Genomic DNA, 26,044 nt, shown 5'->3' with positions numbered 1-26,044 from the left:
AATCATCTCCAATCATTGATAAATTTCAGGGCAAGTGAATTAGGGAAGGTTGCAAACAAGTAGTTAATGTTGTGTATGAAAATAAATTTTAAATGTATCACATCCCCCATGTGTATAACATGTTATAAAATAGATATGTTTTACAGCTGTCCTATAATTTAGATTCAAGAAAGAGGGAGGACGATTTCAATGGACTGGAGGAACAGATGGGTTAAAACTGTTGTACAAATGTTTCAGTTTTTTTAAAACAATTACAGTGAGAAAAAAAACCTTGTGCATATGTCCCCATAGAGAGACTCTGCAATGCTTGGGGTTGTTTTTTTTGCTTAAAGTGACATGAAAGCCAAAATCAGCTTTCATCAGCTCCCCCCAGAGATAAGGAGAATCCAGGACCTCAGTGCCTTCCGTAGTGCCCTTAAAACCCATTTTTTCAAGCAAGCCGGGCTGGCTTAAGATGAAATTTTTAATTGTTTTTAAATGTTTTAAACGTTTTAATTGGTAATGAGTTTTAATTGGGCCAAATTTATATATCTTTTAATTGTTTTTTTAATATTTGTCCTGCATGTTTTTTAATTTTGGCTGTACACCGCCCTGAGTCCTCAGGGAGAAGGGCGGTATAGAAATTCAATAATAAATAAATAAATAAAATAAAAAAATCAATTGCCTAAAATCTCTTTTGAAAAGCCATATAATAAAGCCATACATGTACTTCATCTTAGGTGATTTAATTTTATGTTTTTAAATCATTAATGGGCTTTTACTTTTTCATCTTAAATGTTTAGCCGCCTCTAGACAGTCACTCATATGAATTGGGAGTCATATAAATGTTTATTTAAATACATTTCCCCTAAAACAAAACAAATCTCACTAAAAAAGGAACAGATGTTCAAGGACTCTCAGTACTTATATAAAATATTTGGCCTTGTTTGACACTCGCTCCAGCTTGGAAAGGCTGCGATCCTTTTGTTTCCAATTTCTAGTTAGGATTCTTCTTCTTATTATTTTTTTAAAAGAGAAGCCGGGGAGCTACAGCAGCTTTCCCCATCTCTGGGGCGACCCTCCACGGCCTTCAACCGTCGTAAAATAAGGAAAAACCAGGGACACGTGCAGCGCCAGTGCCCTGTTCGGGGCGCTGAGGCTCCTGTGGAAACCCTCAGGAATGGCCCCCTTAACTCACCTCGGGGTGCCTCCGAAAGAGAAGCCCCCGCCGCCGCCTCCCCCGCCGGTGCCCGCAGCAGCCGCGGTAGCGGAAGCCAAAGTCCCAGCTCCGAAGGAGAAGCCCGCCGACATGATGGCGGCGGCGGCGGCGGCGGAAAGACCTCAGCCGCGGGGTCTTGCGGTTCGCCCAAGGGAGCAGCAGGCCCGAGGAGTTCTCCCCACAGCCAGGGCTTCAGCCGCCCCGGCGCGGCAGGGACGCCAACTGCTCTGCTCGCCCGCGCGGGAACTTCAAAGAGGGACGCTCGAGGAGGGGGGGGGCTGCGCGAGAAGCGCAGCAGTCAAAGGCGCGCGGATCAACGACGGCGCAGAAAGCGCAGCCGCGCATGCGCGCGCGCGCTCTGAGACTGCCGTTCGCCAGGCCCCGCCCCTCCCGCCTGATGGATCTTTAGAAAATCCGCGCCCTAGAAATCGAATTGCATTGAATGGAATACAGGCAGTTCGTCGACTTAAAGCAGTTCATTTAGTGACCGCTCAAAGTTACCACGGCACTGAAATTCAGTGACTTGTGACCGGTTTTTTTCACACTTAGGACCCTTTCAGCATCCCCATGGTCGTTTGATTTACATTCATATGATTGACAACGGAGAGCGCCATCGACTCCAATGGCTCAAAAAATTCAGAAAATTAAGCCAGCATGTTTTTAAGATTTTGCCCTGATTTTACTTAAAGTGAATGAAGGAATTGGTAGTCCCCAACTTACAACAGTTCATTTAGTGACTGCTCAAAGTTACAACAGCACTGAAAAAAGTGACTTATGACCGTTTTTCACAATTACGAACTTTGAAGCATTCCCATGGCTACATGATTAAAATTCAGACGACTGGCAAGTGGTTCATACTTAATGACAGTTGCAGTGTCCCTGAGTCATGTGATTCCCCTTTTGTGACCTTCTGACAAGCAAAGTCAGTGGAGAAGCCAGATTCTCTTAACAACCGTGTTACTAATATAACCCCTAATCCATGATTCCTTTAACAAAATGTGGCAAGAAAAGTTGTAAAATGGGGCAAAACTTATTTAAATGTCTCACTTAACAGCAAAAATTCTGGACTCAATTGTGGTTGTAAATTGGGGACTACCTGTGCAGTATTTTAATTCAGAAAAACTTGTGGGGAGCCTTTTACCTTTTCTCCCCTCACATGGAAGGAGAAGCTTCTGCTAATAGCAGATGTGCAGTGCATTATATTCTAGTTGCACAAAAGTGGACAGTTTAGCTCTTGGTTTAAATAGACTTATTTCACGTGGAACCGAAGAATTTGGATTTGTTCAGTATTTTGGAGGAAAAGCAATTCTGATAATGCAAGTAAAGTCTAGAGTGGTCAGTTTCAGTCAGTTTAAGATATGTGGACTTCAAATTCCGGGAGTTGAAGTCCACACGTCTTAAAGTGGCTGAGGTTGAGAAATAGTGACCTACGTGGTCCCACACAAAGGAAGAAGACATGAATGTTGCACTCTTAAGAGACATATTAAACTGATGCAAAACTATGTTAAAATCAAAACCTCACAGAATTGTGGAAAAATAGGCAGGAGTGTTAAGTATGTTTGCTGCCTTATGCTGACCAAACATACATACGTATACATACATACATACATACATAAAGGGAAATCATAGCAATAATATTTTTAGATATTATTTATTTGAGGACACATAGCAGGTAAGGCATGGGGTAGCCTTCTGATTTTTTTTTTTCTTGTTTGACATTGCCTAATTGTGAGACAAGGAGAAATGGCTCTTACCAAATGTCTGGACTTGTCTCTTGCAGGGAAGTTTGAATTCGATCCAGGGCCCCAGATAATCCATTCCTGATGCAAAAAAAAAGTTTATCACCTGCTAAAAATCCCTGTTTTGTATAGGTGTTAAAAAGGTTCAAGAATGTCACAGCCAGTTATGGTTTTGTTAAAAATCATACTTGTAGGCAATTTTCACTTCCTCATTTCCTATTCCTTCATCTTACACCCAATGAAAGATATATGCATTCAGTACATAATGTTCCTTCTCATTTTTAATTTATTTAATAGATATTTAAAAACAATCCAGAAAAAATACTTTTTCAAGATAATTCTTAACCCATCTCATTGAACATACCGCAATCAGTACTTTACTCCTTGACATGTCCTAAGACTATTAATAATTTTCAGCTCTCTCAATAATTACAATCTAATAACCATGACTTAATATTATTTAGGAGTAGCAATAACAGCACCCCAGATGTATATCTGTACATGCTATTGATGTATCACCAAAGGACCTTTTTTTGATGCAATAAATCTTTGAATAACCTCAATAACTGTCCTGAATACTCTGACTTTTTTTTTTTTACCTGATTGCATTATTGGCCTTGGGACCCCCTCGCCAGAGAAGCCCCAGGTTTGAAAAGTCTTTCTTCCTTGACATTACTGTTGCTAATGTGAATCTTTCCCATCATCTGTAAAAATTGAAAGAAATGATTAACTTAACCCTTTCCCTGAAAATTTACAAGCCAATTTATTCCATAAAGTCCTTGGTGGTTAGCAATTCTCTGTTTGATTGGCCAGGAGGATGATGTCACAAGCATTCCAGTTAACCAATCAGTGTCTTTGTGACACTTTCAACACTGACTTATTTGTTGTGCCATTAACTTCCTTTGACCTATAACCCATTGCCTTCAGACCAAAATATTAAAATGTAAGTGTCAAAATACATAAAGGAACAAAATAGGTGTGTTATATTTTCATAGAGCAAGATATACATTGCATAAATACCAGTGGTGGGTTTCAAATTTTTTTTACTACTGGTTCTGTGGGTGTGGCTTGGTGGGCGTGGCTTGGTGGGCATGGCAGGGGAAAGATACTGTAAAATCTCCATTCCCTCCCCATTCCAGGGGAAGGTTACTGCAAAATCCCCATTTCCTCTCAATCAGCTGGGACTTGGAAGGCAGAGAATAGATGGGGCGGGGCCAGTCAGAGGTGGTATTTACCAGTTCTTCAAACTACTCAAAATTTCTGCTACCGGTTCTCCAGAACTGGTCAGAACCTGCTGAAGCCCTCTGATATGTACCATGTATCAATACCAATATGTGGCAATAATCAGTGAACCTAACTAAACATTTAACATGAGAGAAATATCCTGGTCAGGGCTTATCAGAACGGTTTTCTTCTTGCCATTTTGCTTGCTTTTTAGGACAGGCCAAAGAGAATGATAGAAAACTGAATGCTGAAGAAGCAAAGAAGCACATTGTTCAGAAACACAGGCAGATTTGCACATACGGGTAGTCCTTGAGTTACGACCACAAGTGAGGCCAAAATTTATGTTGCTAAGCGAAACATTGTTAAGTGAGTTTGCCCCATTTTATGACTTTTCTTGCCACAGTTGTTAAGTGAATCATTGCATTTGTTAAGTTAGCAACATGGTTGTTAAGTGAATCTGGCTTCCCATTGACTTTGCTTGTCAGAAGTTTACAAAAGGGGATCACATGGCCCCAGGACACTGCAACCGTCATTAAGTATGAACCACTTGCCAAGCGCCTGAATTTTAATCATGTGACCACGGGAATTCTGCAAAGTTAGTAAGTGTGAAAAACCATCATAAGTCACTTTTTTCAGTGCTGTTGTAACTTTGAACAGTCACTAAATGAACTGTTGTAAATCGAGGACTGCCTATACATATTATTCCTTCATTCACTATAAGTAAAATCAGGGCAAAATCTTAAACATGGTAGCCTAATTTTCTGAATTTTTTGAGTCATTGGAATCTCTGAACTTGGGTGTTTGCTTGCAGATATTTCATTACCTGCTAGGTAGCATCCATCATCAGTGCTAGTGAGTGTGGGATTTGCTCCCTGTTGATGTACACTAGTTTGCCCTGCTAGTTTCCTGAATGTATCGAATCCTAACGCCATCTAATGCAATAATAGCAATAATCACATCCATTTAGGATGGGATTAAGTTAATGTGATATGTCAATTATCGCCACTTTTCTCTTTCATGAATCCATAACTTTTCTTTGGTGTACCAATGCAGGCACAAGAATACAAGGATGCAGGTAAGTCTACCCACCGCTTGTCTTTTACGAACTGTTGATATTTAACCCATTATCATTTTAAATATAGCGATATATATTGATAATCTACTTTGTTGCACTGTAAGCAGCTCAAATTCGCTTTGGATAGAGAGATAGGTGGCGTATGGCTTTAATTCTTTCATTAAACAAACAAACGAACGAACGAACAAACTGGGTCTTCCGAGCACTAGGGGTCGCTGTGGGAAACGTCGGCCTTCCAGCTGCCATTCCTTCCTCCCTCCCTCCTTCCCTCCCAACCCTCTCCCTTCAGTTATCGGGAAGCGTCTCCTGGGGGCGCCGGGTCTGCTTCCAGTTAGATACAGGCGGTGGTTGCCGTTGGTGGTTCCGGTGGCTGCTGGACTGGTTTGGGCGTGGTGGCATCATGGAGCACATCCGCACCACTAAGGTAATAATAACATTCTCCCTCCGCCTCGGCCCGTTTGGCAGTCGGTTAACTGGGAGCAGCAGAGCCTTAACCCGTGGCTTGGCCAATTCCTCCCGTTGCCCAGGTTCTACTCCGGTTCTACTCCGTGGCAGCGGGCGGGCTTCCCTTGGGATGACTAGGATCGGCTCCCTCCGGCCTCGCTTTCCCAGCTGCCCTCCAGAGATGTGTAGAATCCCCAGCCCCCAGAATTCAAAGCCCATTTAGAACTCTTTTCTATTCATCAAGCAATTAATTTGGGGGTGCAATATTGAGTGACACTGACCTGGCTGGTGCCTGATACTCTGTTGAGTGGTTTTGGGTGTTTTTTTTGGGGGGGGGGGGAGAAGGCAGACTGCTTTCTGCGAAGTACTTGGATGTTTCAAAAGAATCGTCCATCTTTTAAGGCTCTATGCATTCTTCCCATCTGGAGAGGCTTAAAATAATAACATGTATTTTTGCATTTCGGTTATGGTTCCAATCTAAGGGTAGATAGAATTGGAATTTCAGCAGCCTGTGAGACACTTTGCAAGGGTTGTTAATTACTCAGTAGCTTCAGCCTCTTCTCCATCCGTGGAATTATCATTTTGACAGATTTGTCTACATCAGATTCTCTCGTTTCCTGGAAGCATATGTTAGTGGAATCTAACTAAGCAGGCTTGTCAGCCGCTTTTTTCATTGCCTTCGATTTTTCCAGGCACCACATTTAGTTGTGATCAGCATCCGCTGAAATCCATTGTGTGCCACTCAAGGGCACGCGTAGGGTAAGCTGCCAGTAGCACGTGTAAAAAAATTTCAAAGGGTACGCAGTAAACAAAGATAGATGCTCTTTTTTAAAAAAAGCCTTTGTTACTGTTTCCATTATTTATTGGATGTTAGCAATGTGATTTTGGAAAGCCTTACCTCTTCCAAATTCAGCTTGTATTTTATTCTCATTCCGTGTACTGTTGAATTCTGGACTACAAAATCTTGAGCATTAGTATGTGAGGTAAATGTAATAATTCAGAAGTTTGAGCATTTTTTCAGCACTGTCATTTTTGCTGTTGAAATTTTTTTTCCTATAATTTCTTGGCTGCTGCGGTTTTTCTGTATTTGTTTATAAATTGCAAGTAGCAATTCCAGTGTATAATCTTACAATAAATAATTCTGCTAGTATTTTTATCATTTTCTAGGTTTGCCTACTTTTTAAATACTGTTTAATGTTTCCTCATTATTCCAGATGCTGTTTTACTTTCAAATTTAGCAAATTAAATGAAGCTTTTTTTTCATTGCGTTGTGTCAACAATGTGTTGTAAGTTACTCTAGCGCTGTTTGGCTTCTGTTTCCTCTGTATTCATGGTTTGAGCATAGACTTGGATTAATGTAATATTGATTTGCTTTCCTTGCATTCGTGTAAGTAACTGATAGTAGCCTTCCTCTGCCAATAGCTCTTGCTTGATCTCTCTTCTTGCATATCTGGCAATAATTATCAGTATTCTTAACCTGGCATTTCCCTGGTCTTTATAAATACATAGGTCTGTATCTGTCCAATAGAGCTGAAGTACTATATGTGAACCAGATTTTGCTGTGTTCTTGGAGCATACTTTTAACTTTTGTACAACTAATACTGCAGCTTAAGATATGAAGAGTTGGGCATGGACAGGACTCTCATAATTAGAGACACTCATATCCTAATTTCAGTGGATTGTAGCCTAAAGCAGCTATTTCATCTCAGGCTCCCCCAGGCTGAAAGTATTTCACGGTGGAATCCAGAAGACGCTCATTGTGATCTGGCTCCAAACAAAGCATAAGAGCATCCTCTTCAATTCTTTCAATACTTTTGATATCTAGAAAACAATCCATACAGACAGTCAGGAAAGAACTATATTGCTACGAACTTTAGTGTAATCTGTGAGCAAACTGTATCATACAGACAGCTTTCTGTGCAATAAATAATTCAATTTCAGTTATGTTGAGGTATTGTTGAATAGTTTCATGTGATGCTTTGCCTTTTTTAAAATGCAGGTTGAACAGGTAAAATTACTAGACCGATTCAGCACAAACATCAAGTCACAAATAGGAACTCTTTACCTTACAGCAACTCACTTGTTATTTATAGATTCCAGCCAGAAAGAGACATGGGTAAGGAGAATAAAGTTTTATGCTGCATTCCTTTACTTATATATTTTTCTACATTGTGTAACTGCCAAGAAACATGGGGCTTATGTACACAACTTTTCAAAAGTGCCCTGTGACATTTATGTTACAACTCTAAAGGCAGTCCTTTAGAAGTTGAGTGTGTAATAACTTTAGCGCATATCTTTATAAGATTCTTCTTAAAAAGAATCTTCATAAGATTTTTCTATGCTTCATTGCCACTATAATAGAGTGTGTATTTGAAAAATTTAAAGCATTAACTGCAGTCTCCTGTATGAAATAAATAGGATGTATTTGCCTAAAAAAGGAGAAATCTCCACTGAATATGTTTAAAGCTCCTTTTCAAATGGAAAAAGAGCAACAAGCAACTTTGATGTAATATTACATTATTATGCTCATTATAGTGAACATGTATGTCCTCTTGTGTGAACCTGATGCTCACTATATGTGTTGGTACTGCAGCTTTCAGAATGCCCACAAGCATAGCCAATTCTGAGAGATGTAGCTTCAGTACATCTGGAGATAGATAAAATGAGGAAACTGGATACAGATTTTATGCACCCTCATTGGAAATTTAAGATTGTTGAAAGAGCCTTATCTGTATTGTTTAACTTGTAGTTTTTGTGGTTTCCTGTATGCTGTAGATATTACACCATCATATTGCAGCAGTGGAGAAACTTGCTTTGACTACTTCCGGCTGCCCCTTAGTGATTCAGTGTAAGAACTTCAGAATAGTTCACTTCATTGTTCCCAGAGAAAGAGACTGCCATGATATTTATAACTCTTTGCTTCAGCTGTCAAAACCAGGTAGGCAGGTTTCTTCATTTCAATGCGTTTGGTACAGAGGGTGCTCTGCTTAGTTGTTTAAAGAACTAGACAACAAAGGTCAAACTTTTTTTTTCTTTTCCCCCTCCTCCTGTTTTAGCAAGATACGATGAATTATATGCCTTTTCATATAATCCAAAGCAAAACGAAGAAGAGAGGGTGCGAGGCTGGCAAATCATTGACCTCACAGGAGAATACGATCGGATGGGTGTGCCTAACTCTGAATGGCAATTATCAGATGCAAACCACGAATATAAGGTAATATTTATTTATTTATTTATTGGTTCGATTTATATGCCGCCCTTCTCTGGAGACTCAGGGCGGCTTACAATGCATTAAGCAATAGCCTTCATACTTTTGTATATACCTGCTTAGTAGGGCTTTCGGCCCTCCCCAAGCGGTGTTCTTTTTTATTCAAAGTCTGCTTACTGCCCCCACAATCCGGGTCCTCATTTTATCTACCTCGGAAGGATGGAAGGCTGAATCAACCTTGAGCCTGGTGAGATTTGAACTCGCAGTAATTGCAGGCAGCTGGCAGCTAAGTGCTACTTAATAGCACTTTAGTCCGCTGCTCCACCAAGGCTCCTATAGATTACTGATGCATTTATGATGCATCTGTTAATTTTCTAGTCCCCTCATATTTTACAGAGATCGAATGTATTTTTGAATATTAGGACAGTTGCTTTCATTCAGGAGGAACAGTGGTTGATGTATTCTCTTCTCATTTCAGAATTCTGTTCCAAAAGCACTCTCTTGATTCATGCAACTTTTTAATAATTTCTTTGAGTCCCTAACTAGGTGGTTGGATGACTGATGATCTGCAAGAACTATTCAGATGTTACACATAGAGGTTGAAAAACAATTCGGAATATCTGTGTTTAGACCTGTGCTTTCTTCTTTCCCTGCTAACAGAGATCAAGACTTGACTGGAGATTGTTAAACAAGATTTTTTGTGTGTCTTGTCTAGTTTCTTTTTCTTTTTTGTTCTTGTATACTTTTATTGATATTTTGATTTTAGAAATGGTTCCTGTTTATGTTTCTCATGTCAACTTTCATTGCAACTGGTGAGCTGTATTCTGTTAACTTTTTCTTTATACCGTATTTTTTGGAATATAAGACGCACCCCCCCCCTCCCCAAAGAGGGTGAAAATTTGATGTGTCTTATACTCTGAATATAGCCCCTCCCGTTCCCCCCACCCTTTGGCTTCTGCCTCCCAGCAATTTACCTCCTTGCAGCAAGCAGCAAACAGCAAAACAGCCCATTTCAGCTTCAGCACAGCAGTTGATTGGACTCCCGACCCTCAGCTGTTTCAGGCTGCAGGGTTTGCCATTGCCGATTGTCACGCGGTCCTCCGCTGCTTGCTGCAGGCAGGAAAATTGCTAGGAGGCAGATTTTTTTTCTTGTGTTAATCATGCTGTGCTGAAAATGAAACTAAAGCAGTCTGTTTGCTGCAACGAGGCAAATTGCTGGCAGGCAGAGGCAGGGTTATTGTGAGTGTTTTATGAGTCTTATTTTCTTCTTTGTGCCCTTTTGTTGTAAAATTTCTGTCTAGAATCAACAATTAGCTGGAATTTAAAAAGCATTTCACTGACTTAATTAAAATGTTACCTGAAGGAAAATAAAGAGAGGGGAAAAAAGCTTTACATCTAACAGATTGCGTGCTGAATAACCTTCTGATTTTGATTACAATACCAATTTATGCAAAGAAAAAAACTTAAAACAGTTCCAAACTGGTAAAATTTAATATTATTTCCCATATCCATGCACTAGCGTAAATCTTGTTTTCCTCCCCAAAAAAGGTAGGTGCATCTTATAGTCCGGAGCGTCTTATACTCTGGAAAAATACAGTAACTATGTTACATTTGTATTGCAAATATATACTGAAATAGGCATATTGTAGAAGAGAAATATGGAAATCCACAGACTAGTAATTGCTAGGATTACTGGTACAAATATTCATCAGCATATATTTTTATCACATGGTTGCCCATATTTTCATTTGCTTATTCTTTTTAAAGAAAGTCAGAGTTCAAAGTTTTAGTAATACTTTGTTTTTGTTTTTGAAGAATTCAGGAAATTTGAGTGGAGAATTTTAATCTACACACACTCATTTTAGCTCTGGCTTTTATACAAACTGTTGGAGAACTGTATTACCTCATTTAAATATGTGGTCAATTGCTATGGTCTCATTCTTGATCATTACATTCAGCCAGAAGAGATAGATAAGACTGGACATTACTGCATTTGAAACTGTTCTATTCTATCATTCCTTTTCACTTCCATCCATTTTTCTGATATTGAGAACCTTTAGATATCCCAGGTGTTTCTGATAAAAAATGGAAATTGGATATATAACATATCTAACATGTTTTTTGTTTGCAATTTCTTTTTTTTAACTTTCACAGATTTGTGAGACATATCCTAGAGACCTTTATGTTCCCAAGAGTGCAAGCAAGCCCATAATTGTTGGCAGTTCTAAATTCCGAAGCAAAGGAAGGTTCCCTGTGCTCTCATATTATCATAAAAATAATGAGGTATAGTCTGATTTCTTTTCAACGCAAGTATCTAAAGGCTATTTTCCAGTACAGGAAAAGACAAAGTAGGTAAGTACAGTAATCTAGGTCCCTAGATCTATTCTAGTGCAATGAAAGTGGATGCTCATAATGCAAGTAGTCCTCGACTTACGACCACAGTTTGGACTGGAATTTCACTCCCTAAACAATGTGGTCATTAAATGAGTCATCACTTGATCACCACTTGATTTTACAAACCGTTTTTAACTGCTATTCTTAAGTGACTCATCATGAATGTTAAGTGAATCTAGCTTCCCCAATTGACTTTGCCTGTAGGAAGCTGCCTGGGAAGATTGCAGATCGTGATCTCGTGACCACAAGACACTGCAATGGTCATAAATGTGAACCAGCTGCCCAACTCTCAAAATTGACATCACATGACCATGGGGGTGGTGCGACGGTCATAACTTTGAGGACAAGTCATAATTCGCTTTTTCTAAGGTTGTTAATAACTTTGAACTGTTGTTAAATGAGCAGGTATAAGTCAAGGACAACCTGTAGTAATAATAACATGACCGGGTATTTATGACCATAATAAGTTGTCAAACATAAAGAAATAGAGTATTATTAGTTAGTTCCCTTAGTTTTCTGTTTAATTATTAATGTAGCAATTATCCATGGTTAGAAAAATCACAGATGGGTAATCCATTCTCTGAGGAATCCATAGCCTATAGCTAGGCTAACATGCATGATCATCAGAAGCAAGTGAACATATTGGTCAATGACAGTGTCAATGACACTGATGCAAATCAGCTATATTTGCAAATATACTTCCGCAGCAAACATAAACTGTATTTTTGTTTTAAATCTATCATTATAGAAAATCTGAGCTTATTCCCTTTCCCCTCCCCCAAAAAAGTTTTTCAAGTACAGATTTGAAACATTGGAGCCTTGTTCCCCCCCCCTTTTTGTGTGTGTGTGTGTGTGTTATATTGCAAGGTAGCTACGCACTGACTTACTGTTCCTGCCTTCACCAGGTTTAAAGTGCAACCTTTTCTTTATCCCTCTTTTTTCTCACCAGGCTACCATTTGTAGGTGTAGTCAACCTCTCTCAGGATTCAGTGCCAGATGTCTGGAGGATGAACACATGTTGCAAGCAATAAGTAAAGCTAATCCCAATAACCACTATATGTATGTCATGGACACCAGACCAAAAGTAAGCCTGTAGCTGGGTTTTTCTTTTCTTCTGTTTGGTTTTGGCATTCTTACTGTCTTTATTCTTTAATTTTGTCTGTTGTTGGGTTTTTCCTGTTTTTAATATTTTAAAAGTAATTGTAAACTGACCAGAGTTGCTGGATATCAAGCAGCATGTACGTCTAATAAATTGTTATTGTTATTTTGTTCCTACTTATTGATTTTCAGTATTTTATAAATAGGGTCATGCAATGGCTTACCTTCGGTTTGAAAAAGTATTTTGAAATTATTTTGCAACTGCTGCTCTGTCAGGAATACTTTAATGCAAACATACCTTTTCCTAGGATTATATGACAACTGCACAGTTCCAGAAATGATTAGATTCCTTTGGAATTGGAGATAGGTGCCTAATTCTGATAAAAAGAATCTCTCTGGAATCAAATCCAAAGTGTTGCATAGCAGTATTACCAACTTCTTAGATAGAAAAGATCAAAATTGGATTGTTGTAATCCATACTGTTCTGGATTTCTTTTAGGATCTAGTATGAGCAATATGACCATCATCATCATCATCATCATTTGTTTTTTGGGAATTTACACATTCTTTGAAAGAGATGCTTCAAAATGTTCATATGAAGCACTCCTTTTCAAATCCTAAAGCAATCCTGATTTTTTTCTAGGCCCATGGTGCTGTTTTTGGATTTCTCAAACCTTTTGCATAACCATTTTCCTTCAAAAGACATTTTGGTTTGTAAATCGTGGCTTATGTCTTCAAAGCTAGCTAAAAACTTTCTTTTTCCAGCAAGCCGGGCTGGCTTAACATAACATTTTTTAAAAAACATTTTTAACTGGTTTGTCATTTTAAATTGGGGCCAAATTAAAATATCCTTTTAAATTGTTTTTAATGTTTGTATTGTATGTTTTTAGCTGGCTGTACACCGCCCTGAGTCCCTCGGGAGAAGGTGCGGTATATAAATTTGAAATAAAATAAAAATAAATAAAAATAAATTGTAACTCATTTAATATCCAATAGTTAAATTTATCATGGGTTACCACTTTTTGTAGGTAATAGAATAGGAAGACTTTCTCAATTCTGTATTGTTCAGATAAGTTGTGAAAACTCATATTTATTTTATTTTCCTTATTTATTTCCATTAAATGCCACTGTATTTCCAAAAGATCTGAGTGACTTACAGGAAGCTAAGATATCTGAGGATACTGAGTTGGGAGTCAACATGGCTAATCATTTGAGTTAGGAGAAAGAAATCATGCAAAATCACAACAGTCCTAAGGCTTAGAAGCCAAGTTATAAAAATATAATTTTCTTCTGTTTCATATTGTTCAGGATATATTATACAGATTATTATAATTGTATATTGCTTTGTTTCCTATACGTAACTAAACCTTCTTTTTCTCCAAGCTGAATGCAATGGCCAATAGAGCAGCAGGTAAAGGTTATGAAAATGAAGATAATTATTCCAACATTAGATTCCAATTTGTTGGTATTGAAAATATCCATGTAATGAGATCAAGTCTGCAAAAGCTTCTGGAAGGTATGAATGTGCACTTCACTAATATTAAGCATTTCTCGAGTACATTCACTCTTGCAGAAAAGTGATTTTACATAAATCTAGTTCATATCAAAGGATGTATTGAAATAGTGTATTTCTCATGCTATAGATATTGCTAATGTGAAATTCTACCTTCTAGTATTATGAGAGCCTATCCTCTTAATGAGATTTCCTCTGTTGAATATACTTCGGTTCAATTAAAACAGCTACATTTTTAATGTAAACAAGGCAGAATTATTGGGAGTTATGCAGTATATACATTCAATCAATTATTATGGTTTTATTTCTGTACTGATTATTTCAGAAATTATTAAAGCTTGCCATCCTCCTGTAGTAATGGGAGATTTTACTAAATATTTATATGAATGTATAAATTATATATATATTTAATATAATGCATAATTTACGTACTTATTTTATTATTTATTTATACAATATAATTAATATGTCATTTAAACATTACTTAATTGTGGGAAGCTACCTAATTGGAATCTCATGAAGTTATTCCTTCATGATTTCTTCAAATTTAGCAGCTATTAGCACTGTTTACAATATCTGCCCATCTGAGGAGACTGATGGGGAGATTAGTGCATGGCTGCATTAATGATTCCTCATAGTATTTAAATGATAAAAAACAGGTGTGCATTCTAAACGATAGGAACGTACTGAGGATTAGTAAGATGATGGATGCACTCTTTTAAAGTAGAGTTATGAAGATAATTATGTTACTTTTATAATACGAAGGAACTTTATACTAGATTGCTTCTGCATAATTAACAATTAATAGAGGAAACCAGAGTTTGAGACAGATTAGGGCATAACCAGGAAACTGGGATAGAGAAAAAATACTTTGTATGTTTAACAAGTTCAGAAATTCAGATTTCTTCATACAGTTGCTAAAATCCACTTTTGATTCTTGCACAGAGAGATGCTACGACTGCATTTGAATTTATCTGTGTTTCATTTTATTTTAGTTTGTGGAACAAGAGGCCTATCAGTTAATGATTTTCTCTCTGGCTTGGAGAGCTCTGGATGGCTGCGACACATCAAAGCAGTGTTGGATGCTGGTATCTTCTTAGCTAAAGTAATTTGCATTTAGTAATTTGTCCAAAATTGTTGATATTGGTATTATTTATTTGAGAATATAGATGGCCTTCAATAAGCACCATCAGATCAAGGGAATTTGGAAATTTCATTTCTAAAGTCTTCAACTTTTCAAGGATCCATAGTTCAGTAGCAGAGCATATGTGTTTAAATAGAAAATCCCACATCCTGTTTAGAATTTTCCTTTTTTAAAAAGAAGTATATATCATGGTAATCATAACTGGCCACCGCCTGACTTCTTAAGTAGTTTAAGTCAGTTATTATTATTAATTAAATTTATATGTTATTCATGTCACATACATTAACTAAATATTTAGTTGGTAAGCATTCAAAGTAGGGGTGTGTTCTATTGTGCAAGAGCAGAAGCTTCTGCGCATGTGCAGAAGCGTTTTGATGACATTGGGGTCGGTGGGCGGAGCCTCCTGCCAGTTTTACTACCGGTTCTATAGAGTAAAGGAGCCTAAAGTAAAGGAGCCAAAGCAGTGATAATCATATCTTGTCATTAAGGCAAACATAATTCTGTGGGTTGATTAATTCTTTTCCTCTTTTCATCAACCAATCAGCTGTAAATAAATGTTGAATAATTAGGTGAGATCCAGGCATAAATATGCTGTCTTGGGGTGATTATGAGAAATTCTGGGAATTGAAGTCCATACATCTTAAAGTTGCTAAATTTAAGAATACTGGCCTATAAATATGTTGATAATTTATTTCCAGTGTGACATAGATTACAGATCCTTTGGTTCTGCATTTATGTTGGCCAGAATTTCTGGGAGTTAAGAGTTCCAGCACATTTGAAGGGTTTTTGAAAGGCTGGGATGAATTAAATATTTAAATTCAGTTGAACAGTTGAATTCATTTTCTTTGTTATACATACATCAGTAAGTTTTGTTCTTTTCACAGGCCATAGCTTTTGAGAGTGCAAGTGTATTAGTACATTGCTCTGATGGTTGGGACCGGACATCTCAGGTCTGTTCCTTGGGTTCTCTATTATTGGATCCCTTTTATAGAACAATTAAAGGATTCATGGTAAGTGTGCAAAGCGAGTTTAAGTCACACTCAGCCAATGCTAATGCTGACCAACTTTGTAGTTCGATAATTTTGTGTTTCAGATTTGCTTATCTGCTTAATAATGGGGCTATTGAACATAATACTATGCATTACTGTTCAAATGTAATTAAATTATACAGTGGATCCCAATTCAAATAATTCTTGAATCAGTAAGAGTCAGATATTAATTACATATGCATTTTAAAATAAGTAATTTCAAAAATGTTTCAAGCAGATAAAGAAAGTCAGATATTATATTGATATTTTCTCAATAAATTAAGATTACAAGCTATTGATATGTTTCTGGTGCTAATTTTAAGTTGTAAACATACCAGTTGAGTCTGCTAAATCTGGTAACTTGGACTAGATAGCTTAAAGATCTGTTTGATCTGGGATTACCTCGGTGCCTTGTTTTTTAAATTCTGTAATTAATGAACTTTACAGTGTTATTTGAAACCTGCATTTTATGTTTCTTTTACTTATGATATTTGTATAGAAGAGCAAAGATATATGTATAATACAGATAATTTTCACTTACTGACCACAATCGGGATTGGCATCTCCATTGCTAAACGGTACAATTATTAAGTATGATATGTGATCGCATCAATTTATGTCAGTTATGGCTGCAATCGTTAATCACATGCAGTCATTTAGTGCGATGTCACATGACCACAACTTGCAACTTACTTCCAGCTTCACCATTGGCTTTGCCTATTAGAAACTGGCTGTGAAGGACGCAAATGGCAATCATGACAGCAGGATGCTTCAGTTGTTGTAAGCATACACTGGTTGCCAAGCATCCAAATTAAGAACACATGACCATGGGGACACCGTGATAACCACAGTGTCCAGGACCTGTCACACACACATCTCCTGTTTTAGCAACGGTGTAATTGAATGGTTGGTAAGCGAGGAGTACTTGTAGTCTTCATTTTCCAGCTGTGGAAAACTTGTTTTGCTTTCTCCATTGAGCTAAGAAATCCAGAATGAAAATGGTGACTTGGGAAATATTTTTTTAAATTAAAACATAAAGCATACTACATGACTAAAAACTGATACATGATTTCTTCTAGGTTTTGGTGGAAAAAGACTGGATTGCTTTCGGACACAAATTTTCAGATAGGTAATGTTTTTCACTGTAAAAAGCCTACATTTGAATTCTTTATGTAAAGTGCCTTGTTATGTTAAATTAATATGCAGCGTATAAGCCTGCATATTGCAATATTGTTCAAACATATTTTATTTAAATTGGAAATATATATTTACTTTGTTTTAGAACAATTGATTGCTTTATATACTATTCAAGATTTTATAAAAATTGAAAAAATAAACCTGAGCAGCCTTATTTCCAATTTAGTTAACTGACTTAAAACACTTAACTGATCAGTTTTTTTGGATGCTGTACAGCCCTTTTCTGGTTTTTAGCAGGTTGCAAGTTATGTTCAAATGATTGCTCTCACACACTTTTTCTCTCGCTGGAAGAGCTATCCTTATTGCAAAGGGGTTTTTGGCAAAACGGTATAGACAACTAACAATAAGTACTTTTGCCATTATTACTTACTTCATTTTTTTCCCATTCTATTTTCTGTTGTTTCTAATTGAACTTAAAATTAATTATTTTTTTATTTGAATCACTAGGGTCCAAATGCTGCACACAGTTTCCTCCCACAGATGTAATTATTGTGGTATATTCTATTCCATGCCAAGCAAATCATTTCTATATGCCCTGCTAATGGACATATATAGGACAGGAAATAGAGCAAACACTCTAATTTTACCAGAGTGGATAGTGCTGGAATTTTAAAAGATTTTTTTGGAGTTGGGTGACTTTGATTCTTTTGGAGGCTTTGGGGTTTTACATTGAGTGTTATGGATACCTAAGTCTCTGGAAGGCTTAAGGGAATAATTTTGTCCCTTAAACCAATGCAATCCACCCAGAGGTGGGCTTCAAAATTTCTAGCAAGGGGTTCTCTGCCCAGTGGATGGGCGTGGCCATAGTGGGTGTGGCCTAGTTGGCCTCCTGCACCATGGCGGGGTGGTTACCTTCCCCAGGCTCCGGAGACTTTTCTTGAGCCTCCAGGAGGGCAAAAACAGCCTTCCCAGGCTCCGGAGTGGCCCATTTTTCACCCTCCCCAAGCCTCCATGCACACCCTGCACTTAACCTGCATCTAAAATGGGCCGCATGGCGACTCTGGGGAGGGGAGGGGAGGGGTGAGCGGGCCCAGCCAGGAGTGGGATTTGGGGGTTCTCTGAACTGCACATAATCTTAGCTAGAGGTTCTCTCGAACCCCCAGCAGCCCAGCCCTGAATCTACCCCCTCCCCAAAATCAAATGCAAATATTTAGCTTTGGCCAGTCTGGAGGTCCCTGGGAGCCATAAGGTATCAGCCACCCCAAACTATATGATGGGCTGGTTGTGAAAGAAGTCAGGATCTCCAAAAAGCAGTTTTATATGGAGTGCTGTGTTCTCTTGCTACAGCCCAGTGAATGTGCCTAGAAGTTCTTTTGTGCCTGAGTAATAATTGCCCTGTTAACTGTGTCAAAGTGTAATACAGAAAAAGGTTTTAAAAAGGACGTTTCAACCAGTCTTTATCCATAAATTACTCAGTGAACGTTCCTCACATACTCTGGGGAATGCATCATTTTCATCTCTCATTAACTAACATGGAATATTATATTTTATAGATGTGGACAACTGGATGGTGACCCAAAGGAAATATCCCCCGTGTTTGCCCAATTCTTAGAATGTGCCTGGCACCTGACAGAGCAGTTTCCACAGGCCTTTGAGTACAATGAAGCTTTTCTCCTTCAGATCCATGAGCACATCCATTCATGCCAGTTTGGAAACTTCATTGGAAACTGCCAAAAAGAGCGAGAAGAACTCAAGTAAGGCTCTTAGGAACAATATATTAACACAGAACTGAACTCCTCCGTTTATTCCTCCCTCCTCCCTTGTGCCTTTCCTTCCACCATTTTTTATGCTACGGTTAGAAAGCTTCCCACTGTACTTACAGATCAATATAGAAAAGAAGTCCCTGTCTTCAGGGACTTACAGCCTGAAAAAATAATCACTGTCTGAAGTATGGGAGGAACCACAGTTTAAAAATAAAATAAGTTTTCAAAAGAAAAAAAAAGGAAAGGAGAGGAGAGGAGAGGAGAGGGTGGGGAGGTGGAATGTAGTAGCCAAAGAGAAATAAGAGTTCCAGTACTTAGTCTTTCTTTCTGCTAGAGCCTAATGGAATGGCTGCACTTTACTGCCAAAAGTAGTCAAAGAGTTTCCCCTTAGGGCTATTAAATATTAAACTATCAGATAAAATCAGTGATGGAAATCAAGTTTTGCTAGGCTGAACAGTGAGGTAGCTCTTTTAAGTGCTGATGGCTTAGAATTCTTTTTCACATGGAGGAAACTCTTAATATATATGTGGAGGGGGATTGGAATCTGCGGGTTTGGGTTTTAATATGTGCACAATCTTCCTGAGAGTAATATATTCCTTTAAGAAGGAAGAAGAACATAAGTCTTCCTTCAATATCGTTTCTTTCCCTCCCTTCGATGGCCATTTCACATCCTGAAATTTCTCCCAGTTTGTTGGGTAGGAGCTTTGGAACGGAATAGATATCTGTATTGTATTCTCTTTTTTGTCCTCTTTAAATTAATGAATGTTAATGGGGTAGGAGTGGGCAGGCAGACAGTGTTAAACAGTTGTTTGTAGTTCATAATTGTAATTAAACTCTGCTCTTTATGCCTTTCTTATCATAAATATCCCACATTTTGTGTACCTTGATACAGTATAGATATTCCTCAGCTACTAATGTTTAACTCTAGGCTTTCCTTATTTTAAGATTGAAAGAGAAGACTTTTTCCTTGTGGCCTTTTCTTTTGGATGACTACAGGAAATACCTAAATCCAATCTACAATGAACATTTTTCACAGTCACTTTCAGTTCTGGAGCCGGATACAGCTGCCTTTAATTTTAAGTAAGTTTCAGTTATGCATTTTATAAACCCATCACCTGGATTGGAGTATTAACATAGCCTTGTGTTGACACATACAGGTTTTGGAGAAACATGTATCATCAGTTTGATCACACAATGCATCCCCGGCAATCTGTACTGAGCCATGTGATGAGCCTGAGTGAGCAGAATAAACAGCTGGAGAAAGATATTAAAGAATTGGAAAACGTGAGTATTGGCAACTAATTTCACTCCTGACTCTAAAATAGGACCACTTTCCCCCTCAAAAATAATTTCTTTATTTCAAAATTAGGAGTGGTTTTAATCTCCATTGATCATTTCATAAAGTGTTTGTAGCTTGGGAGTGGGTTGCTTTTGTTTTCTGTCAATTGGATATAGAAAAAAGATTCCACTAATTTGATATCCAGTTGAATCTTTTGATTTCTTATACTGTGGTCTCCAGTTCCAGCACTTTTACTACAGTGGATAGCTGACTGCAATACCCTATTTCCTTGAAAATAAGACCCAACCGGAAAATAAGTCCTGGCATGATTTTTCAGGTTGCTCGTAATATAAGCCCTACCCCCAAAATAAGCCCCAGTTAAGTTTTGTCAGCCAGATGGGTGCATTTAGTACTATATTTCCCCCAAAATAAGATCTAACCAGAAAATAAGCCCTAATGCATCTTTTGGAACAAAAATTAATATAAGACCCGGTCTTATTTTCTGGGAAACATGGTAGTAAATCGGTAAAATCACTTCAGTCTAGAGTTACTGCTCATTGGGAACAAGAGGATGGATGTATGAACAATCAATACAATAATTTTGCATTTATTTATTTATCTTGTACCTTGAGAACTGTAGGCAATTTCATTTTAATGTATGCCGATTAGTGTACATTCAAAGTGACAGTAAAGTATTCTAAATCTACTACAGGGAAGCAGTGTGTGAAACTGGAGACTAAAGTGAGAGGGAAATCAATATTTAGTCCCTTATATCTTCAAGTAGAAAATGTTAAGTTAGCATAACTGGGAAGTGACTCCAGGTGAGGTTAGGGAGGCCATTACTTGTGAGAGGAGACAATACTGAACTATATAAACAGTGACTAGACTTAGTTACAAAGCAGTTTCTTATCCAAAAGACTGGAGACTAGAATAAGTATTAATAGTGGAACGGATGAAAGAAAAGAGATAAAAGCTACTAATTCTGAATCATTTTTCTTAACATTAGAAACTGGACCACCATTTACACAAGGATTTGGATGCTGTCTTTGCGAAGGAGTCCGTCTGTCCCATGTCACCAGGAGTTAAAACCTCACTCTGCTTTAAGAAGGAGCAGCCTCTCTTACATGAGAATGACTGTATTCGGACAATAGAGGGCTCCAACACAGCAGACAATCGATACAGCGAGTACATGGAAGAGTTCTCCAAAACAGAGCCTAGTGTTGTCGGCCTGGAATACGGAGTGGCAAGAATGACCTGTTAAATGTCACACAAAGCAGTTCTGCTTTTCTGAAAAGTTTGAAGTTCAAGACAGGGCATTGTGAGTCTGATCTCTTGGAATGTAACCAAAAACTAATGTGTGCAATGGAGAGCTTCATTAACGTAGACTAGAGTGCACATTAGTTTTGAAAATGTCATTCTTGTAAGAGGTAATTGAATTTAACAATGTTGAAAAGGATATGAAGAACTTAGGAAACCTTTTGTGAGGAATTGGGGAATGAAAGTTGAACATCACAATAAATTATAGCTACACTAGCTTATTCCAAATGTTCACCGGTTTTGGTCCCGACGGAGCCATAGTTAAAGTAAACCCATTGAAAATAGTGAGATTTAAACAAGCCAAGATTTCAGTGAATCGACTAACATGTCTACTATTAATTCACCCAGTGTGATTATTGCCAAACAGTAAATGGTATTTGAATGTTTGCTTTTAGGATGCGGACAATTTACTGGGATCAATGAACATCTGTACATAAATGTAAAGTGGGTGTGTGTTCCTGTTTAATGTATTGCCTGTTACAGTATTTTCAGTGATATCTACATCATTAATTAGCATCAAGGTAGTAAGAACAATATTCAAATATATTTGTTCTGCTCATTTAGAATATCTAAAATATGCTTAGTGACTTCTTTAAATTATTCTCTTTCAAAACAATACCATGAGATTCAGATCAGTAATTATGGAAAATCAATTTCTTGTATTCAGTTTTAACCCATTACAAAAGTAAGAAATCTTTTTTCTCTCTCTCTTTTTACCTTATACTAAAGCTCTAGTTAGAAAGAAAAAATTAAAAAAAGAAAGAAAGGAAGATTTCCTACCTGGTTAATAAATTAAAATTGCAGCCTCAAGGCTGTGTACCTTCCATATACTTCTGTCCAACTATTGGAAGTATAGTTCAGTTGATAAAATGGGTAAACTAGAAGTGTCACATGTATCACAGGATTGGAGTACCCATTTCCAGGAATAGGCTATATTTCAGAATGGTCATATTTTTAGGCGTCTTGCAATTATGTATAAAGTAACTTGAGCATCCAGTGAAATAGAAAGTATAAGAACCGTCCCTTTTTGATTGGATATATTTGCGGTTTCCTGTAGGATTTTAATCTGTTTTGTAAATCTGCTTTAAAAGGTGCAGCTTAATTTGAAATAAAAAGCTTGTTTTTCAATCAGTAGGATTATCACATTAATATATTAGGTGAATAAATGCGAATTACTAATCAAGTAGCCACCTTTGGGTAGAGGCTAAGAACAAATTAAAATTTAGCTCTATAAGCAAAGATGACTGTAGAATCTCGGATGTTTTGAAAATGTGTTCATGTTGACATTTACTATCCAGGGCAGTATCCAAAGTCACAGGAAACGGATCTCCAGTTAAGCAGAATGCTTAGGTAAAAAGATACGCTTGTGTATTTGTGTAGTAAATCGGTATGTTTCCAATATCTTTGTTTTTACTTCACCAGAAAAAAGAATGGATTTGCTTTAGTGGGACCCTGTCTCTGTTTGCTTTCTCCCAATTTGTTTTGATTGTTCAAAAAATGAATATTGAAAGCTGATATGGTAAACATGCATGCCTTGGGGGATATCAAACATCCCAGGTGGTATAATAAGTAATTTGTACCTGAGGGACCAAATGCTCATTACACACACAGTGAAAATTAGTTTAGCTTTGCAGTAATCACGGAAGGCTGTGTGAACAATACCGCCATTGGGCTACATAAAACCTGACGCAGTTGGCTGTCTCATTCTATCTTGGTTGGGATCCAGTCACACTAATAACAAGTGAGAAGAATCTTACCTGGAACACTTCAAGGGTCACATTATGAAGAAGGAATAAGTGGCAAAAAATATGCTTTTTAATATTGATGATAGGCCTATTTAACTACAAAAATTGATTAAAAGGGGAAAACGGGATCTATCATTTACCTAATATATGGTGTATTCTCATGTATTTTGCCTGTTAAGGCATTATGCAGATTTTGCACAGCAGTAATTTTGAAAAATATTAGGGCAGAGAAATTTGGACCTCTGGTTGTTTTTCTCTCTAGTTTCTTCCTATGGATTAATAATTGCTTGTTATCTGATATACTGAAAGTATAAGACCAAACATTGTATTACCAATTATTTCTTGCAACTGTCTTCTGATTAAAAAATACCTATGTGTAGCTGCATTAATCTTGCTGAACAGTTGTAAAAGTAGTTTCTTGAACCATCTTCAATAGTAGAAATGCAGGTCTTTGAATATTTCATGTCTCATGTAAAATTATCTGTCTATATTTGTTTTATATTCCACTTTTCCATCAGGAGCTGAAGATGGTATGCATAGTGCTCTCTATTTTTCCCCACAACAACCACCCTATGAAATTAGTTTGGGTTAAGAGAGAGAGTGAACCAAAATCACCCGTGACCTTTGATAGATGAGGGTGGGTTAGAATTACCCTAATCTAACACCTCAACATTCTCTTCTCTTCTTCCTCTTCCTCCTCTCTCCCTTGTGAGAAATCAGAATAGCAAATGTAGTTAACAAAATAATGTATGCTAGGATACTTGAGAGACACATTGTAACAGGATGTCCTCCACCTGATTCATTACATTCTTAATGTAAATATGGAATGACTGATCTAGCCAAATGTATAACTTATACATTAGCTCCAGATGACTGGAACGTAGCTATGTGATGGTTTTTTAAAAAAGAGAATCAGGAAATTATAGGCTACTCAGCTTCATGTTTGTTCTTGACAAATTATAGAAATGATTATTAAAGAACAAATAACTCGGCCCACAGCTTTATTGAGAGAAAATCAGTATAGATGGCAGTGATTACATCAATTATGTGCTTGGATTTTCAGAAGTTTAACAAGGTTCCTTACCTAAAACTCTAAAGAACAGTTAGTGGCAGGTTGCGAATTAGCTACAAAGGAGAAAGTGGTGAGTAGAAATAAATATTGTTCATGGATGTAAGAAGTGGAGTCCTTTAAGGATCTGTATTGAAACTAATGCTTATTAACTTATTCATAAATGATCTTGACTTATACTAAGTAGTAAATATGTCAAATGTGGATAACTCTGTTTATGATGGTGGTGAATAAAAAAAAATCTGATAAATTGGATGAGTGGTCAACCAAATTGCAAGTGTGGTTCAGTTTAAATGAGTGTAAAGTCTCTCCCTTTTGGGGCAAAACATCCTTAACTTCACCATATGAATTGATATGATTGAGGTAAGTACCAGAAAAAGATCTCGGAATTCTGAAGGTGAGAATACAACCAATTCTATTTCTATTCTGGGGATCATTAAGGGTTGAAAATAAAACTGCCAACATAGTAAAGCCTTTAAACAAATCTGCTGGGTGCATGTGCATGTGCCCACATGCACATTAATAGCCATCATTAGGACAATTTGTCAGTATGTGGCATATGAGAAGGAGAGGGATTTTTAACTCACTCTTGCTGTGCTATTTTGTTGGACAATGCCCCTTTCATCACAGAGCTGCTTATGGGTCCTGATCGTTGCTAATGAACTGCTGCCTTCCATCCAATTTCCAGGTCAGGCATAAAAGGCTCTGCTAGTAGAAAATTTAGCTAGTTGCTGCCTCAACACATCTGGAAAATGTCAGATTTAAGAAGGTGTAACATAATTTTAAACCACAACCTCAGGTGCTATATGCAGCAACATATTTTATGTGAATTAGTCTTTAAAACATGCTCAAGTAATTAGCTATTTGGTTAACTTATGTATGTCTTAAGTTGATACAGGTTTGGTACCTTGAATATTACTTTTCAGATTTAGATGTAGTTACTTTTAACTGCTTCATGGTGGGTATTCTGACAAGCTGTTTTTACTAAATTACTCTTCAATTAATATCTATTTAATTAATAATTGCCAAGTTCACATTCCTCATATTCCCATCCTGTTCTTGTTGGAGGCATCTTTTAAGGTGCTTCTGGTTGAAAAGATTAGTTGGTGACATCATTATTGCTCTGGGGATGCTGGGTGCGGGGACTCCTTTCATGTCCCTCCAAGGAGCTAGAGCAAATGATGGGAATTTACCCCACCACACAGCAGCGCTCGGGTTTTGAACGGGGGTTGCTAACCTCCAACACCAGCATCCTAACCACATGAGCCACTGTGCTCCATATTCCTCATATTTTAAAACCTCAGGATACTTGCTGGATCAGGCCAAAAGTCTGTGAGGTATAGTAAAATGATCCACTGGACCAAATGCTTGAGAGAATCAAAAGCTACATAAGACTAGGTCACCTGTCTGTAAAAGTCAAATCATCAATCTCAAATCTCAGGATGGATAGTGTCCATCATAATGGGCTTGAGGGCTTTTCAATTAAAAAAGTGTGATAACAATATTTTAGTATTTTTAAATCATTGGTGAGGTATCCAGTTAAATTTGCAAAAAAACCTGTAACCTTTCTAAGACTTCTTTCACGTGGCAATTTCCTTCAGTTGTAAAAATCCAGATCTTAAAACTTAATGTTTCTTAAAGCAGTATTTTGTGCTCTACAACATTTCAG

The 26,044-nt window shown here is 37.5% G+C and overlaps 2 protein-coding genes across 8 annotated transcripts in view; one reads left to right on the top strand and one right to left on the bottom strand.

Moving 5' to 3' along the window:
- NUP58 (nucleoporin 58) overlaps nucleotides 1–3,740 on the bottom strand; it is a 34,365-nt gene extending 30,625 nt beyond the window's left edge. For 4 of the 7 annotated variants that reach the window (XM_087894704.1, XM_034410538.3, XM_060686248.2 and 1 more), the window contains exon 1: nucleotides 1,178–1,564. In XM_087894704.1, coding sequence (XP_087750830.1) covers nucleotides 1,178–1,290 — 113 coding nt within the window. In that variant the 5' untranslated portion in view covers nucleotides 1,291–1,564. Of the gene's footprint in view, nucleotides 1–1,177; nucleotides 1,565–2,952; nucleotides 3,019–3,536 lie in introns of those variants that run through there. The other 3 variants (XM_034410547.3, XM_087894706.1, XM_034410529.3) reach the window with 1 other exon arrangement.
- Nucleotides 3,741–5,433: 1,693 nt separating this feature from the next.
- On the top strand, nucleotides 5,434–24,625 carry MTMR6 (myotubularin related protein 6). The gene is made up of 14 exons (XM_034410521.3): nucleotides 5,434–5,660; nucleotides 7,680–7,796; nucleotides 8,456–8,618; nucleotides 8,737–8,894; nucleotides 11,043–11,171; nucleotides 12,232–12,366; nucleotides 13,764–13,896; nucleotides 14,889–14,998; nucleotides 15,922–16,047; nucleotides 17,145–17,194; nucleotides 18,756–18,956; nucleotides 19,911–20,045; nucleotides 20,123–20,249; nucleotides 21,251–24,625. Exons 1-14 carry the CDS (start codon nucleotides 5,637–5,639, stop codon nucleotides 21,503–21,505), a joined length of 1,863 nt encoding a protein of 620 aa, XP_034266412.2. The 5' UTR covers nucleotides 5,434–5,636; the 3' UTR covers nucleotides 21,506–24,625.
- Nucleotides 24,626–26,044: the final 1,419 nt, after the last annotated feature.

This window comes from Pantherophis guttatus, chromosome 5, assembly GCF_059756535.1.
Source record: "Pantherophis guttatus breed Tessera chromosome 5, ASM5975653v1, whole genome shotgun sequence".
Classification (NCBI taxonomy): Eukaryota; Metazoa; Chordata; class Lepidosauria; order Squamata; family Colubridae; genus Pantherophis; species Pantherophis guttatus.
This window is presented reverse-complemented; position numbering and strand designations above follow the sequence as displayed.

Coding starts and splice junctions, on each gene's coding strand:
- MTMR6 (XM_034410521.3), top strand. CDS start 5,637: ATGGAGCACATCCGCACCACTAAG. Junction 11,172..12,231: donor ATTATCATAAAAATAATGAG/GTATAGTCTGAT, acceptor TTTTCTCACCAG/GCTACCATTTGTAGGTGTAG. Junction 12,367..13,763: donor TCATGGACACCAGACCAAAA/GTAAGCCTGTAG, acceptor TTTTTCTCCAAG/CTGAATGCAATGGCCAATAG.